Source organism: Heloderma suspectum, chromosome 4, assembly GCF_057233095.1.
Source record: "Heloderma suspectum isolate Gila_16-S chromosome 4, 16-S_ref, whole genome shotgun sequence".
NCBI lineage: Eukaryota > Metazoa > Chordata > Lepidosauria > Squamata > Helodermatidae > Heloderma > Heloderma suspectum.
The window spans coordinates 233,760,280-233,779,105 of NC_139461.1; the positions used below are offsets into that span (position 1 = coordinate 233,760,280).

General features: G+C 40.6%; 1 protein-coding gene across 2 annotated transcripts in view; it reads right to left on the reverse strand.

Annotated features, from left to right (window-relative positions):
• Positions 1-439: 439 nt before the first annotated feature.
• MAST2 (microtubule associated serine/threonine kinase 2) overlaps positions 440-18,826 on the reverse strand; it is a 249,236-nt gene continuing 230,849 nt past the window's right edge. Inside the window, exons 23-30 of one of the 2 annotated variants that reach the window (XM_084852639.1) lie at positions 16,839-16,993; positions 15,978-16,276; positions 14,692-14,907; positions 11,440-11,666; positions 9,310-9,432; positions 7,862-7,998; positions 7,209-7,396; positions 440-5,907 (exon numbers count right to left, since the gene is read on the reverse strand). In XM_084852639.1, coding sequence (XP_084708765.1) covers positions 3,809-5,907; positions 7,209-7,396; positions 7,862-7,998; positions 9,310-9,432; positions 11,440-11,666; positions 14,692-14,907; positions 15,978-16,276; positions 16,839-16,993 — 3,444 coding nt within the window. In that variant the 3' untranslated portion in view covers positions 440-3,808. The remainder of the gene's footprint in view (positions 5,908-7,208; positions 7,397-7,861; positions 7,999-9,309; positions 9,433-11,439; positions 11,667-14,691; positions 14,908-15,977; positions 16,277-16,838; positions 16,994-18,826) is intronic. The other variant, XM_084852640.1, reaches the window with a different exon arrangement.

An 18,826-nucleotide genomic window follows, 5' to 3' on the forward strand; every position in this document is an offset into this window, starting at 1 on the left:
GGCTGTCTATATGATCCCAAGACTGTGGCATCATATGGCCTATTTTACACAATGAGCAAACAAGATAAATGTAGGTAGATAAATGGTTTATCTGAATTGTAAACTAGTAGCAACTGCATCTGCTAACCATGGCCTTCACACATTGAACCACTCTGTGATGACACAGACAGTTTTCATGGAAAATAAGGAATGAATAGAGGTGACCACTTACCATGCGTACATATAATATTGGCTCCCAGACTGAGATAAAAGCAGTTGACATGCACACTGTGGTAAGTTACCTGTTGGTAAAAGGTTATGTATGGGCCCCCATTGTGTCAAAGCTTACCAAGGTTGTCACAAGACATTAAAGCGCGGTCATGTGAAACACAGGATTATTGCAACATTTCACAGGAAAATATTTGAACAAAAATAATTCAATCAAGAGATGGACACAGGATTCATATAAAAATGAAGTGTATTTCAGAGGAGTATTTGAACATCAACATGCAGGTACAACATGAATAAAAATTATTGCACCTCTATTATGTGGCAATTGTTCAAGTTTCTAAAAACACATATCCCACATCATCCTCTGCTAGCCAGATGCTGAGTGGCACCAGCTTGAAACTGGAACCCAAGATGAAAGCTGTGCTCACAGCCTCCAAAATAACAAAAATCAAATCACAATGTAAACACACACAGCTGTAAAATCATCTGCTAGAAGTACGGCATCGTCCTTCATGTCCAGTAGGATAAAACTGGAGAAAGAATTCACCCTCGTCACAGGAAGAAACAAAACAAAAATTCCAAATCACACCTTAATTCAGTGCTAATGAGGAAAAAAACCCCACAGGTCATTCCTCTTACCCTGCTCTATGTTTTGTAGCATAACGAGCACCAGAAGGTCTTGGGCATCCTCCCCCAGGAGTGGTTTTTAGCGATGCTAAAATCTAATATTTACACCAAGTATCAATCTGTTGGTTTTAGATGCACCATTTAATGGTGTGAAGTATTACTGAGGAATGCATCATTGGGATACTGAAAGTATAAAGGCTGTATGAGGAAAACAAATGATGAATTCCAGACATCCAAACTAAAAGAAATTGGGAAAGCAGATACCTGCATGTATCTTGTGCCTAAACAAGGTTCTCCAGTCATGGAACACCAGAGATCAGAGTCTCAGCTAGCTGGATCAGCACTGTATACACTGCTTAACTGGATTATAAATAGTCTTACCAGCACCTGCTTTTCCTCAACATGGTAAAAACATCAGTTCAACTTGGCCATTACACACCACCTCCTCCTGCTAGGTTTAAAGTTTAAGTGCTTTTACGATCCTAAATTTTGTTCTCAGTAATGTCATGATTGACAGAACTCAGCCATATAAATGTCCAAAGAATAAATCTGCTCTATTAGCATTGTGTTTTGATGGAACATTTGCCAATAATTTTACTTAAGTGGGTCCCATTATAGGAATCTACTAAGTAGTGGTGAAAAACGAAGGCTTCCAAGAATTACAGAGGTGTCCTGGTAATGGTATAATAAGCATATCAAAAAGGTAACATCTAAGCGGCATCTATAATACAGAAATGAGGTGGTCCAATATGTTTTATTTGGCTAAACTTGAGATACAAATCCTTTGGCTACCTTTGTGTATACAGATGCTACAAGGTATGTTTGAAGCTGTGTTATTTATTCCCAGGGCTCAAATTCATACAGTATAAATCATAGTATTTCATCCTTTTACATTATTCAAGTTAATGTGCATTTCTGAGTGGCTATGCCATCAACCCATATGAGCAACAATTCCCTTTTCCTAAATGTTGTGTACTGATGCCTTAATTGCCTTGTCTGGAGGGCCTGGAAGCCAATGCATTAAGTTACCTCTTGTGTGCTGCTTGCAGGATTAAGGAGATTACAAGGTTTTATTCAATAAAATCACTGTGGGAACTATTACTGGTGAAAGTTTGAGTACTGAATTCAGGTTTACATATGAGAAAGCCAATGGATCTTTTACAGCATTACAACACACACACACACACACACACACAGCATTCCCTTTTACTTACACACACACACACACACACACACACACACAGTCTCTCTCTCTCTCTCTCATACGCACGTAAACAGTGGTTAATGTAAGAAGAATCCCAAATCAAAAATACATTGGTCCAAAACTGAAACCAAAGAATCTAGAATTAGGTATAGAGTAATTTGCAGGAGCGGGGAATCAGGGAGTTCAAACAAGAAAAAAGACACTTGAAATGTGATGATAATAAATTAAGAGCATGTTGCTAGTCATGCTAGTCAAAAAGTACATATAGCCTCTGTAAGGAGAAATGGTGCAGGAAGGGGCTTTACATCAGAAACATGGCAGAGTAATGAAGCTGTACTGTAACTGACTGTGGTGCATGCCCTGGAGAGCTATTATAGTCACCATGTGATCAACTAACTCTGTCTACGTAGAGCAGCAGACTCTGCAGATAATTACTTTCTCTGCCCACACATAGCAATGTATTTTGTTAGGCAAGGCTGGAAGTTAAATTCACAAGTATTATGGGGTTTATGGAAATAGCCACCTTTGCCTATAAACTGTAATTAGATTCAATAAGTAATAGACTTGAAATGCTGCAGCTCTTGCTTGACTGTCTGTATATCTATATATATCAGTGCATTATTATAGATCTAGCTGTTTTTTTAAGAAGCGCCAGATGATGTTGAGCTTTTAAAGGCTAACAAAAGGTTGCTTAGAAAACAGGCATTTTAGAAACGATGTAAGTGGATTAAGCAATGGAGAGGGATCTGAATTATAATAAACATATAGTTCATCTGTGTGATTTAGGGGCAAATTTACTGAATAATTACACTCGGGAAAGCAACACTGAAGCTAATAGGACTATGTCATTTACAGTGCTTTGTCTCAGCCTTTCCTTGACAAATAATTGAAGATCACTTCCCACTGACTAAGTCAAACCAGAACTCTGCTGGATGTTAACTGGTTCCACAACAAACTAGCCTGTCCCACAAGATGGGCAGGAATGGTCTCAAATGCTCACCTCCTCCACCAATGTCTTAGTGGAGTAGGCTACTTCACTAAGAGCTATAGTAACTGAAATACCCTTACTTCTTTTTAGGTAATTGCCTGCTCTGAGCAAAGTAAGGTTGGTAAGGCAACAAAGATTAAAAATTCTAAAAAGGCTGAAGATGGAGTGCTTCTTTTAAAACAAAATAAAATAAATCAAACACGAACTGAAGATTTGTTTCAACATTTCACTTAATAGGTTTTTAAAAAAATGATATTGCCCATTGCACAAGTTGACACAAAGGTTCCCTCACAGATATATGTGGAAGTCTATGATATGTAAGAAAAGGTGTGTGGTGGCATAAGAATTTTAGAAGAGTCTGCCATCAAATAAGTTTATTTCTTTATCCTTGCCAGTGAAAAGAAATTACCTAAAATTTTGGAAATTTGGAGCTGATGGTCAAAATGTGTCCTTTGCAAGTGAGCTACCTTATTTTCTCTGGAATTTTGAAAGAGATGAGGAAATTGCTCAAAAGGAAGACAATGCAGAGGATGCTCCAAAATTAAGGCAAAATTTAAAAAAAAATAGGGGAAGTTTGCTAACCATTTTGTAACCTTGTTTTAAAGATACCCTCTTAAGAGGCATCAAATGGCAAATGCTGTGTACAAAAATAGAATTGCAAGGATGAAAAAGGCAAGTGTGTGAAAACACAAATCTACAAAAAAAATGGATGTACAGGTTTTCTGTTTTATATTTGTGTTACACTAACATTGTCTTTGTTTCTGAATGCTGAGATGCTGCTATGTTTTCTTCACAACATCATTTTCTGACAAGAGGAAGTCTTTTGTTTGTGACTGACCTCCAGCCTCACTGATTTTTCCTGACATCAAAATAGTCTCCTTTTTAGAACTCAAGTTACCATCTGGTCCTGAAGAAACCCTCATGTTCTGTCTTGCAGTGCCATCTGGCTGATCTCCAGGTGGAGGTATTTGCCACTTACTATCCAAAATTTTAGGTACTTTAGAATTACCACACTCAGGCTCCTCTTTTGCTCCCACTGGACACTCCGACTCCCAAGACACTGCTAGGGTTTCTGATTCAATGCAGGAACTACATGTTTTAATGAGACCACCTATGCTGAAAGTTTTGGCTGTTTCTGGAACTTCCTTTAGTATCTCCTGCATTCCTTGCAAGGGCATACTCCCTTTTATATAAAGCAGTTCCTCCTGTGGTAACGCTTCTCTTGTTTTTTCTAGTTCTCTTGAACCAGATATGCTGACATTCCCTGGGCCCAACATGCCTTTTGCATCTGTTGCTAAATGAGCTGGCCAAACTGCTTCTCCACTTTTAGCTGGGGCATCAAGTGTGAATTTTGGACTACCTGCAGGATAATTTAGGTTTTTATCAGCTGCGTGACTTTTCTGTTTTGAAATTGCCACTGCAGAGGACAACCTTTGTGATTCTTCTGCATTTGGAGAGCTTTGTGCAGAGGCTTTGCCATTATCTCTCAGATTTTGAATACTGGTGCTCTCCTTGGTAGACTGGAGTTCCTGTTTCCGAGGAGTGTCTTTGCAATCCATTTGGCTTACTAGTGGAAGAAAGCTTGTGCTACTTATGCAGGTAGAAGAAGAAAATGCTAACAAAGGGATAGTATTGTGAGACGATATATAAGTGGCTTCTTCAGGAGCAGACTCCTTCAGGTAATTTTTGTCATTTGCCAGTCTTGAGCAGTCACCTTGACCAAGCTGCAGAAATCTCAGTGGTAGGCACCTCACCTGCTCTGGACAGTCTCTGCTATCCTGTATAATCAGAGTTTCCTTAGGATCTTTAGCATCTTTGAAACAGACACCTTTTTGATTAACAGGTGTATTGCTTTGTATTAACTCCGATGCTATTTCAGACTCTGTTATTAGCTTAATTGTTTCACAGTCACCAGGATTTTCTATAGGTGAAATTCTTGCACAAACCTCAGTCTGTGACTCATCTGTGTCAGTCAGTGGTGTCCTTGCAACATCTTTTCGTTGTTGTTGATGTACCCCATTCTGTAAATTGTCAATTTTTGGTTCCTCGGGAAGAAAAGTATCATCTTCCATACTGTCTTTGCTTTCCAGCTTGGAAGAATGCTTCATCTCCTCGGTGAAAGGTTCAGAAATGTGGTGGTCTGTACTGAAGGGTGGCCTGTCCAATCTTTTCCCATCCTGACTATCTTCTGACCCATCATCAGTTTCATCTTCAGAAGAATCTACTTCTGTGATGGCCTCCTGCTTCTGCAGAGACTCCCTTCTCTCCACCCTGTCTTGCCGAATAGCCCCCAGTTTTCTGGAAGAAGGTTTCTGTAGTGTTCCCTTTTCTGCAAGCCCAAATTTGCCTCCAGTTGTTTCATTCATAGATTCCTGCCAACTTTGGAGGCTTGGATCTCTCTGGAGCATCTCCTTTTTGAATTCGGAATGTGAGATGTCCAAGCTGTGTTTGCGTGAAGAGGACAGCTTTTTTTCTGAGGATGATAGAGAGGAGGTCAATTTCTCAGCTGATTGGACTCTCTTCAGCAGAGGGGATCTTGGTGGCTCAGCACTCTTGGGCCTTGAAATCTGTCGGACCAGAGGTGGGGAGGAGTGTAACTTCACAGGGAAAGACTGCATGATGCTTGAACTGCCAACTGAATGCCCTGGCAAAGGGGAAGGGGAGCGCTGAGGTGACGTGGACTGTGGAGTTGGTGAGGGAGTGTGTGCTAGTGGTGAGAGAGGAATGTTTCCAGCAGATTTACGTCTTGGGGATCGATATTGCCGTTGAAGCTTTGGTGCTAGGCCATGCAAAGAACTGGGACGGATGTGTCCTGAACTGGCAGGAGAATTGGGAACACTGGAACTAGGTGAACTGCTCTGAGAAGAGTTTCCACCAACTGGGAACATCAAAAAAGGAGAACATTAAAACAAAGCACACAAATACATTTTAGAAACATGAGGAACTGCTATAATAGGTACATCACATGTGAAATTAGTTGGCTGTTGAAACCTGGGCAGTGATGGGATTGAATTTAAGAAGGTGTAGTCTACTGCAGAAGAAAAGATCACGAACAATTAGGGACATCCTGCCCCATGCAGCTGCACTGCTGTCCTGTAGTTATAGCATGTTCAGCATGTTTGCATGGCCTCATCTTTGTCGCCTTTTAGATGCCATCTTGTTTTCTCATGCTGACCATTCTATTTCAGACATTTTCAATTGTCTGTTTAGCAGCTGTTTATTCTAATTTTTCAGCTTATTTATTTTATGTATTTCTACTATAACATTCCCCAAAATGGTGCCCTCCAGACATTTTGGACGTCATCTCCCATCAGTCCCGTCCAGCAGGGCCAATGGTCAGGAATGTAGCCCAAAACATCTGGAGGGCACCAGGTTGGGGAAAAATGATTTATACCCTGCCCTTCAAAAAACATTTTCCCAGGACGCCTATGGTTTTCTTTATATATACTTGCGATATTGTATTTTACAGTTTTAACACATTTTTCTTGGTGGTATTTTTGTCTAAAAGCTTGGTATAAATCCCATCAATATAATAAAGTAAAAACGTAGAAAGGCAAATGACTGTGCATGTTGCAAAATCAGCCTAGAGAGAATTCCTGTTGGGTAAATCCAGAACTATACAAAAATAAATGCATACCAATCACTAGCACAGTGTTTGTCAAACATTATGAAATTGTGCTTTCTTTCTAACATTACTATATTCCCTCTCCTCCCCTAAAACTCATTGGGTACACCTGCCCAGTTCCAGCAATCTACCTTCATCACCTAGCCCAACTTCCCCACCTCTTGGTGACTACATCTTGCTTGTGCCATTTCACCCACTATCTTCTATACCATACCACAATTTCTGTTACTTGTTTCTACATCTACTAACTCGACATGCAGCAGTTAAACTCTTTTATTTCTTCCAGTGGGTTCATGATTCACTATGGGAACCCTGATAGTTTATAAGATGTGTCCTCTGTGCCCTCCAGTCTGAGAAAACACCACATTACTATCAAGTCCGAAAGATTTGCTTAGGGCGCAATCCTATGCATGTTTAGACAGAGAAAGGGCCTACAACGCCCAGCATGCCCCAGCCAGCCATGCTGGGGCATGCTGGGCCTTTTCTCTGTCTAAACATGCATGGGATTGCGCCCTTAAAATCTCACAGTCCTTACTCCCTGCCTCCCCTTTTACCTGAATGTGCAGACTCAGGAGTAGATCGGTAACTCTGTGTTGGTGAACGAGGGGAGAGGTTGTGAGTGGGTGAACCAGGAACACTTTCCCCAGATGACAGAGAACGGTTGAGGGAAGATAAACTCCTGCTGGTGTGAAGCAGAGAAGCTTGCTTGGTGATCTTCCTGAACAAAGAGCTCTTCTTCTTACTGGAAAAGTGAAAGTGATAACTATAGTTATTTGTAAAAATAAACAGGATCAGATCCATGAAAGGAAGGAGTCTTCCTTTTTGTGGACGGTCTCTTTCCATTCGAGGATTAAGCTTGGATCCAATAGAAGCTTCTGTGAATGGAAAGAGGGAAGAGAGAATTTTGCTGATTCCCCCTTATCCCTCCAGCCCACCATGCCACTTCCCACGTTGCTTCTAAGGCATCCTCAAACCCCCCGGAGCAGAATTTCAAGGGGCACAGGGGGAAGAGAGACTCGAGAGCATCCCACTCTGAGAGTGAGAACTCCACTTATAGAACTCTGAATCCAATCTATAGTTTGCTAAATAATTGTATCTCGCTGATTTTGTGACATAAAAACATGTACTGGCAGAAGCTTATTTCCATAAATTATTTGCGATCGCTATCAAGGCATAATTTCATTTTCCATGATAAAACATCACTAACCTTTCCTGCCCATCTTTCGTTTTGCTTTTCTTGTTCCTTCTAGCCATCTTTGATTTATAGCTGGCTTTCCGAGCTGGCCCCACCTTGATTGATGTGTTCTCAAAAGGTGTAGTAGATATGGACACTTTATTCCCACTCTGCCAGCAAGAAAAACACATACTCTAGTTTTTTATTCATCTCTTTATCCCTTCAGAATATTTTGGTAGTGCTGGTTGTTAAAGCAAGAGAAAATGCCAGTCTATCACTGGCTGTTTTAAACTCTCCTGATTAATTTTTTTCTTCCCCTCCAATATTTATTTTGTCTTTAGAAAATGCTGCTAGAGGGACTTCTTGAATCAGACTTTTCCCACTGAATAAACATTTTTTCTAGTTGAATGACAGCTGCAGAGACTTCTAATGTTGTGATCTTTCATTCTTCAGCATAAGCTTTGTAAGGTACCCAGGAGGCAGTCAAATAAATGAGAACGTGTCCACCACTAGCAGCTTCACGCTAGAAATCGTCAAGCAGTATTTTCCAACTCCAGCACTGCTACCTGGTTTTATCTTTGGCATTCCTTCTTTCTCTAAAGAACTAATATCAAACCATCAATGGATCAGGAGCCAGAAGTATTTATTCAAATTGCTTCCTAAGCAATTATTCAGGCAATTGGTTTAGGCGTTTGCATGGTTGTATTTCTCATGCAAGTTTCCACTGGCAAATGAACTCTGCAGCCAGGGTCACAACACTGCATAGGAAGGAAATGTGTCATTAGTTACGTGTGATATCATGGGCACTGTTGAATAGTTGTGCAGTCGTATTATAGAAAGCACTCCAAATTGCAATCACTACTGCACTGAAATTACATGAAGGTAGGCATCAAGTAAGCATCCCTGAGCATTTCACAATCAGGGCACCACCACTGAGAAGGCCCTTTCACCAGTAAATATCCATCACAGCTCAGCTGGTAAGGGTACCCAGAGAAGAGCATCTGTTGAAGATCTCAGTGTATGGTCAGGCACATGTGGAAACAGTTGATTCTTCAGGTACTTTGGTCCCAAACTATGAATGGCTCTAAAGGTCAAAACCAGAACTCTGAACTGAGCCCAGAAATGGACTGGGAGCCAGTACAGTAAAGCACCAGGAGAATACAATCACACCATCCAGTCCCTTTTTACTAAGCAATCTAGCAACTCTGTTTTGAAATACAATTTCAAAATCTTCTTCAAAGGCAAGCCCACACATAACACACTACATGAGTCTATCTGGAGGTTACCAGCGCATGGATAACTGTAGCCAGGTTATCTCTGTCCAGGTAGGGTTGCAGCTGGTGCACCAATCTTAGTTGTTAAAGGTGATCTGTGCAACCTGCATCTTCAGTGAGGAAGATCAAGGAACACACCCAAGTTACCGAACATCTTTTTACTAAGCATTTAGATTTATACAGCATGTGTGTATACTCAGTCTTTACCTTCAGGACTATCTCCACCACTTCAGTATGAACCAATCCATGTACAGGCTCTCCATTCACATGTGTTATCAAGTCCCCTTCCCGCAGACCAGCCTCACCTGCTGGGCCACCTTCTTCTACATGCTGCCAATGACAGACAACAAAGGAAAAAAAGATTAATTTCAAAACAAGAGTACTCTGCCCTCCTCAATTCTACAAACAAAGCACTCTCACAAGTAACTATACACTTCAGAACGCGTGTGCCATAGGTTGCTGCAACACTCACTGCCAGTTTGTTTTTACTTACGAAGATATAAGGAACTTCCTCATACAGAGTCATACCATAGCTTCATCTAGCCCACAGTCCACCTAGCACAGAGGTGGAGAATACTTTTGGGGTAGGGGGCCAAATGACCCTCCCACCCAGACATTCGTGAGCCAGATGAAGGCAGGGGGTGTGGCCATGTCCCTGACACCTTCTGGCTCCTGGCTGAACAGCTGGCTGCAGCTCCAACTAGGACACTGGCTGGGACCAGCTTTGCTGCCTGTATGCGTTTCCCTGCGGGGGGAAGCTTGCGCAAGCAAAACTGCTCCAACTTACGGTGAGTGGAGGAGTGCTTCAGCCGCCACCTTGGCCAGGGCTACTTCACGCAGGCTGCATCCTCCCTAATGGGGGAAGGTGCCCCAGTGGAGGCGGCTTTGCTTGTACCACATCTTCCTCAATGGAGGATGCCGCAGTGTGGGGGAACCGAGGCTGCGGCTGGAGTGCTCCAGCTGTTGCCTGGGCTGGGGATGCTTTGCCTATGCGCATCCTCCCCCATAGGGAAATTTATTTCAGGTGGTGCGCAGCATGTGAGCAGATCTGGCTGGCGCTGGGAGGAGCAACTCCTCTTAGCAGTGGCCAAGTCCCCTGCCGCCCACATTCCCGCTGTTATGTCTGATCTGTGATTGGACACAGCTGGGATTCTTCTGTGCATCATTTCCCAAGTGGATGCAGGGGAATCCCTGCTGTTATCTGTGATCACTGAGCAGACATAACATCAGGGATTCCAAGCCCAGCTTCCTGGAGGAATCCAAGGGAAGCTTCACAGGTTGGATGGGGAACTTCCGCAAGCCAGGTTAGTTCTGTAGGCCAGAAGTTTCCCATCTCTGGTGGAGAAGTAGTTCTCTGGGATCTTAGGTAGAGGCTTTTTCTGGCCCTCCTATCTAGGGACCTTTAACTGGAGATGCCAGAGATTCCACCTGGGACCTTTTATCTGCAAAGTATATGGTGCGTCTCTACCACAGAGCTCTGTATTATCAATAATAATTTATCTTCCAATACAAGCTGCTACAAACATTTATGAGTTAGCATGGGTAAGCAATTAATTCAGCAATGAAGGCAAACAACCCAATTGATGACTGAGTTCAATTTGTGGCCTGTGCTTTATGGCAGTTATGTTTTCTACATAATGTAGTCAAGGTCAAGTGGAATAAGGATCAGAAGATTTACAGAAGCCATTATTCTACTCCATATTATTGTATCACTGATAATTAGTTTCAAACAATAATCTCTATTTAAATGAAGAAACCGTAAGTGATGTCTATAGGGAAATTCGGACACATGTTTGTTTCCCTTTCTCTTTTACTTTTGAGCATCACACAATTAAAAATGACAAACATTCTTTGTGGGGAAATGGCTATGGCAAACAACTACACATAACTTCAAAAAGCACATACACAAGATAGGCTCACTGAGAATATGGGTGAAGGAGAAACAGCAAGTACACACATAATAACCCCTTGTAAAACTCACAGCTGAACTGAGTTCCAAATCCCTAGTCAATTCAGTGGGAAGACAGTGATGCTTTAAGACATGTAATCAACTCCAAACAGATGTGTGAAAAATCCTAAGGGAAGGAGATGATCTGAAGCAGACCATCATTGTCAACACAGCTCAGAAGGAATTAAACATAATTAACCTATGGGTTACAACTCTGATAGAGAGCATCCCACTACACAGGTACAAATATATTTCTGTAGAAAGAAGTCAGCATTCATGAGGTGATGCTAGGAAGAAGTTTAAGTAGAAATAAGGGTTGTTATTAGTCCCAGTTTATTAAAGTTTCCTTTAATCCCAAAGTCATATTGTGACTGAGAGCACAGACATACCCAGACCATGTGATGCACTGTGTAGATATCACTGTTGCCCATGTAGACTCGAATGGCACGAAGTGTGAAGCCGTATTTTTTCCCAGCTCGGTGGATGATGATTGGTGGCTTAGGGTTCATGACAGCAGGAGAAAAGTCTCGACTTGGAGATGAGTCTCTCGAAGATGGGTTGGAAGAAAGAGAATGAGGTGACATTGGACTAGCCAATGGAGAACATGTATGGTGCTCTACGTAAAAATACAAAATGATTCCAAGTTAGAAAGTCTGGCTTTCAAAGAAAAGTACAATTTGCATTAAATTATGAGGGGGAATTAAATATCTTGACTGTGAAAGACTTGTAACCTGCATTTGAAAAATTCTGTCCCAACAATTATTCCCTATTTTCTTGACAATTGAAAAACTGCTCTAACAGAACATCAGAAAAAATAAAACTTCGTTCTGCACCTTACTTATCACAGCTAAGCTAGCCAAGTTATTCCTTAATGAAAACTATTCTGTAATTCACCTGTAAATATGTGCTCAGAATATTCTGATGTTTCAGATTTTAAGCTATGAATTTTTTCTATAAATAATTTTTTTTTAAAATCTAGATTAAAAGAACACCAGGATTTCATCAATATTAGATGGTAACAAACTATCCATGTGCATAATAGAAAAGCAATTTTAGAAATAAAGGCCAACTACATACCAGAACACTAATGTCAATTATGTTTGGTACATATCTTGACAGAGCTAAACAAGCAACCAATTAAGATGTATGGCATATATTTTGGATGCTGACAATTCTCCCAAAACATGTTACTCCAGCTCCCAACATGAACCTCATTTTGAAAAGTACTATATTTCAGTATTCAGTATTATTTTAATTCTAAAAACAGTAATCTGTATTACTAGGATATTATATAACAGAACTAAAATGAAAATGTCATTATCCAGACAAGTAGCCAGAGCTGACATCAAGAGTAGACATCGTTAGGTATCTGCCAAGGACCTACACCCCAGCAGGGACCCACTGACAAGAGTGCCCTGGACCTGCTCCTCCTCTTCTCTGTTGGAACGGTTTATTTACCTGACTTTGGGGTATTTTTACTGTGCCTTTTATTAGTTACCCCCAAGGCAGCTTACAATAAAAACATAAAAAACACAACAATATAGCATAATAAAAAATTACAACAAAGTACAGCATGCAAAAATAATTGCATCTGAGATCATCCTGATGGCGCTGCCCAGAACTCACTACCTCTTTAGGTTTGACATTGTTCTACATAAAGAGAAGAAACTCCTGATTTTGCCAACTGGCATTTATTTAACTTTCAGAAAATCCAACACCATAAGGTCAGATAAAAGCCTGAAACTTATGGGAAGACCAGAATGTTGAACTAAGGGTTTAGCCTTTGATGGGGACAATGATGTAGCAGTCATGGAATAAAGAGGGCAGATATATTTAAAAAAACAGGTAGTTGACGGTAAAAGGAAATAAAAGGATATTTCCACATTGGAAAGAAAAAAGCAGAATCCCCCAAAGAACTGTGCTGAGACCCATGCTATACAATTTGCTCATATATGATTGGAGTTATGAGTGAATAGTGAAGAGGCAGCCAAGTTTACTGATTACACAAGTTTGTTCAAGCTGGCTGTGAAGAATTCACAGAAAGGATCTCTCCAAACAGTATGACTAGATGAAATTTATAAAGGGCAAAGTGATGCACACTTGGACAACCAACCAAAAAAATCACATATATGTGGATAGGGATTAACTTAGCTGTGAAAGAAAGACAGATCTTGTGAAAGCTCAATGAAAACATCAGCACAGCATTGTGGTGCAGTAAAAAAGGCAATTCCCCATTTGATTGTTGATGGTATACGCTGGTCCATATTGCTTACTGCAAAAGTTCCACTTCTGACATCTGAAGAATATAGCCTACACGTTTATGATCTGTTAAAAACAGCTAGTCTCAAAAGGTGCCATATGACAGACTTAAAATGGTCAAGAGGCTGAAGTACCTACCTAATGAAGCCTACAGATTTTTGGGTTTTTAATCTGGAAAAAAGATGGGGCATGATACAAATTTACAGAAATTGGGCCACTGACTTACTGGCTGCATTCACACATAATGGTAAGCCATTGTTTATCATGCTGTGCATAAGCCACAGTGAGCCTTGGGCCCACCCTCCCTGCTCTGCCTCCCATGTGGCTGATAGGAAAACATTGAAACTATTTACTATAGTAAATCACAGCTTCCCATTTCATCACAACCAACTATAGTTAAACAAATCAGCCTCATAACCTATGTTTGTTTTCAAACTAACCATAACTGTTGTTAATGGGAAGCCACGGTTTACTAAAAGTAAAAGCAAAAGCTTCCAAAGTCCTCCTCCTGGCTGTGTGGGAGAAGGAAAAGAGAGGGCGGAGCACACAAACCTGAGACTCACTGTGGTTTACCACAATAAACCATGGTTTACCATGCGATTATAGCTACTGTTGAAAAGAGAATGCTGGACTACTGAATTTGATGGTGACAATGTTTGATGATGACAATGAAATCACAGTCCTCAGCATTTTGGTTGGGAACATGGGAAAAGTATGTTAAAAATTTACTCTACCCCCTTATAACCCATTTAGTTGACATAGTGAATTCAGCCACGATTTGTACTAGAGCTAAATAAATACATACAGGGAGCAGTACAGAGCTCTTTCAGAACCATCAGGAAAGGTTACAGCTAAACAGTCCTGCTTAGAGCCATATGCTGACCCATGGCAGCTGAGAATTCTATTTCGATGGACCACTGTTTCAAATGCTATGTTACCATTTAAGCTTTCTGTCTGTTACAGCCTGTGTGGTGCCATCTCAGTTGTGCATTCAATCCTAGAAAATGTAAATTCAGTAATCTTCTAGTAGGTGGCTACACATCAGCAAGACGCCTACATTTTTCTCATGCCTGTAATTTTAACATGCTGCTATGTAAGTGTCTATTACATCATCCTTGGAACTGATTTAAACAAATCAAGCTGGGCTTTAAGGAATCATAATACAACCACTTAAAGTGGTTCTAATAAAATGATGACAATGAAATCACAGTCCTTAGTATGGTATCATCCTAAATATTGCAAATGAACATATCTCCACTACTAGAATAACATGGCTCTTGGCACAAAGAGAAAAATACAAAGGGATCCATTTTTCTAGTTCTTAAAAGCCCTCTGGTTTAAAAAAAAAAAAAGACGAAATTGATATTTTAGTTGTATCTTACCTGAGGGAATTAGAAGGGAGAGGGCAGTAGCTGATGCTGACTTAATCACTTTATTGACAGGCCGTGAAGTCCGCTTTTCCCCCGACTCACCAGAGAGTAACCTATGTCGGGCTCGCCGCACTGCCAAGTCACTTGTGGCTTTGGGAGTAGTAAATTCTGGGCCCTCATTGCTGTTACTGCGAGTGCGGTGATGAGAGAAGTCTGTAGTGCTCCCAGCTACAGTGTCAATTAAAATAGATTAGAACCATAGGGAATTTCTAACAGTCTGCTCTCCTGCAGGCACATATATAAAATTAAAGTCATGTTTACACACAGACCAACAGTGCACATTCCTCAGAAGCAAACCCAGGCCCCAAAGATTTATTTACAGATGCATATAACTAGGGGTGATATAATCTAAAAAAAATTATGAGCTTTCCCTTTGCTATAAAAACAACAACTACTACTACATAACTAAGCTAAAATATATCACCCCCACAACCTGAATAAGGGCGCAATCCTATGGCCGCTAGACAGCCATAGGATTTTTCAGTTTTCGGGAACTGACCTTGGAGCCAGAGCTCCACACTCAGAAGAACAGCGCGGAGTAGAGGAAAAGGGGGCGTTCCTTGGGGTGGGGAGGGGATGGTGGAAGCACCGGTACGATGCTTTCTATGCGCTGTCCAGCCCCCACTTTTGATTTTATGCTATGCTTTAATTAAGATTTTGTTTTAATTTGGATTTCATTGTTAGCCACCTTGAGTGCTACTCTTTGGCAGAAAGGTCGGATATCAAATAAATAAATAAATGAATGAATGAATGTTTTTCGCCTGGGCACAAAAGAACAGCTCTGGTTGTTCTGTGGAATTGTGCAGCCTTGAGTAGTAAACAACTGGCTAGTTCAAATAACCTCCCTACATGTGACAGGGGAGCAACTTCCTGTCCCACATCAGAGAGATTGCTGTGTGTGTGTGTGTGTGTGTGTGTGTGTGTGAACATTTGAATATGGTGTATGCACATAAAATGGAGTGCACACAGTTCCAAACTGCATTGTTGATTTCCAGACTGCACATGCGATAGCAACCATACTGTTCAGTTCTACATGAGTTAAATATTATGCACATACGTCCTATTCAAACCTATGCACAGATGTCCAACAGAACAGGAGCATCTAATGGGCAGAGTGCAAAATCTTGCTTCCCCACCATGCATAGGAAGAAGTTAAGGGAGAACTGTCTCTATGAGAGCAAACCTATTAGCTTAATGTATTAAATAGAGACAATGCTTCCATCCACATTGGCATGTACCTGTCAGTGTTGAGCTGCTCACATTACTGACAGTTGAAGGGGGTGTTTTTAGACCATCATCATCGAGTTGGAGTTCTCTCTCTACAGGCTGTTCTGGAATTGGAAGAGGAAGACCTTCCCGTGGCTGTGTCACAGGCAGTAATGTCCCGTCTAACTGTTTCTTTTTCCCTTCTTCCTCAGCTGAAATGGCAAAGCGGGGCATGTCGAGAAGCCCAGAACAACGCCGACGGACAGTCAGCGGTGGGCTGGAGTCACTCTCTGTATGAGAGGATTCAGATACAGAGATATGCTTACGCAGTCTGAGGGGAAAGAACAGAACACATCGTCATCAATTTATTTTGCAGTGAAGTTGGTGATTACATGATGCAACTATTGTTAATGATGTACAAGCACAATAAATCAAAAATCAAAAGTGGACAATCTATTTGGAATAAGCGAAGCAAGGGAGAGATGAGAAAAAAATCAAATTCAAATTTGTTTATCAAACATGATAATATTTCAGTCAAGAAAGAACTAAGATTGGCTGGCTTGAAAAGTCTGGAAAGCCACTATTAATACAAATCTTCTCTCTCTCAGCTTAGTTACTCAATTTATCAAAACCTTTAACCTCATATGGCCCAGACTGCGTAACATCATAGGGAGCTGTAGTTTCTTTTTTCCATGTGTTTCAGTATACCAAAGCCAAATTATTTTGCATTTCATTTCAGAAATAAGGCTTTCAGAAAGCTGAAACATCTATACTGAAACACTAATAGTTGTATTTTACAGACATTGTCTCAGTAGTCCTTATAAGGTAGCAAAAACAATGAGCCTTGTGGCAGCTTAAAGACAACACATTTAAATGAAGTATGTTAAGCTCACATTTCAGGGGACCCAATCACCCAGCTGCGGTCTCGACTCTTCAGACCACCAAGGCTATCTAGCCTGTCATCCTTTTCCTCACTCAAGCTGCGCTTGGTGGGTGGTGGTGTTTTTCTCTCTTCGTGGATGGAAAGACGTTCCATACTGCTATATACCTACAGGTACAATCCAACTGTATATTAACATATCAAAGGGCACTGGTACACTCTTTTAAATCACAAGATATTTCAGGGTTACAACTAAAAAGCTGCATTTGGTGATGTTCTTTAGCTGCTGCAAGCGACAAAAAGATGATGACACCCCACAACTTGCTCAGAGGGGAGGAAAAGAGCAACAGTAGTCCATTGTCTCTGTCCTCTATGCAACTGATATATAGATAGATTACAACCATGTATTCTGTCGTCCTGATATTGTTGTAATTGCCTTTTTAATACTAGAATTCCAATGGAGACTTTGGAAAGCGAAGTTTCACTTTTTAATAATGCTGAGGGTGGGTCACCTTGGTCACATTTTCAAGCAAAGAGATAATCTACTTCTAAAAATCCTACAGTACAAGCTTAACCCAGGGAGATTTGTTTTAAAAAAGGAAAGATAGAAATCCTAGCCCTTACTGATTAATTTGCTTAGTCAATCATGCCTCAACTGCTTTACAGAGATATTTTACATCATTGAACAGTAACAGGAGGAGAAAAAAGAAATCCATGTTTATAAGACTGAACTCAACTGATAACTTGATTTGCATATGAGACTGATGAAAACAACATTATTAAAAATTCACAACATCAACAGGATAGCTATTAATAAATTATCTGGCTGAATTGTCAGACAAGACTTTCAAAATATAATGAGCCTTTCATGCCACCCACACTATGAATGCAGTATTATTTTTCAATGTTCAAGATGCAGGCACTGCCTGCACCATCTCATTTTTCCACAATCCCCCCCCCCCATACTGCAAGGTGCTAGTTCAAGTTTGCACCTCATTCTGAGCCCCATTACCGAGTACCCAGGATCGGTACTCCCATGTTGCTTCGCATGGACATTTGTCTCTCGTTAAAGAGGTACTAACTTTCTCACAATGTCTATTATGTTTGCAAAATATTTGTCCAGTGACCCAAATCCTGATCACTGTTGCCTGCCCTTTTAATTATCAAGCTTTCCCTCATATTAATAAAGCTGATTCTGTTTAGATTCACCAGATGCTAATTTCTTTCTTTTGTAGGGGGAAGGGTTTTACCAAAAGGAGAAACCTTGGATGTACAAATTACACACCAAGATAAGTATCAGAAAAAACTGAAATGAAAAAGAATTTTAATAAGGACAGCTGGTTCACTTATACCCTTTAAAAAGTATGAGAACATGCTCTTGTAAGCTAGAGAGAGATGGCAAGCCAGCAATGGCTGATCATTATCTACAACCAAAGGGATAATAAAAGCTTACGAATTTACAAAAACTCCTTCAGCATCCCAACGAATTATCAGGCATAATTTAATTTTTTCCTTACAATTTAAATTAGAAGCAACTCCCCTGTAATCACCAGAGCCATTATAAAGCCATTGTGTCTGCAATAAGTGCAAGCATAAAGAAGTCTATAAATACACCGCATTCTTACAAAACACATTTTGTCTTATGGAATGAACACACACTTGCAAACCCTGGAGCTATGCAGTTTTTTCAGTTAAAAGCACTGTTAGTAGTCCCTTCGGTACAGCTACTACTGCTCAAAGGGTGTTTTTGTGGTATTTCAAATATGATTTTTGGGCTGTCAAACAGATGGATCACCGCAGAAGACTCATCAAAGATGCTGCATTAACTTCGCTTTAATGAAGCTAGACTCCCAGAGCCATGATTGTAGCCATGCTTACATATAGCCCAGAAGGGTAAGGCTTGGGCCAGGCCATGGTGCAATTAGGTAATTTTAGACTAGACTTAATGGTAATATACACACACACATTCTCTAAGAAGGAAATGTGTATTACTTCACTCAC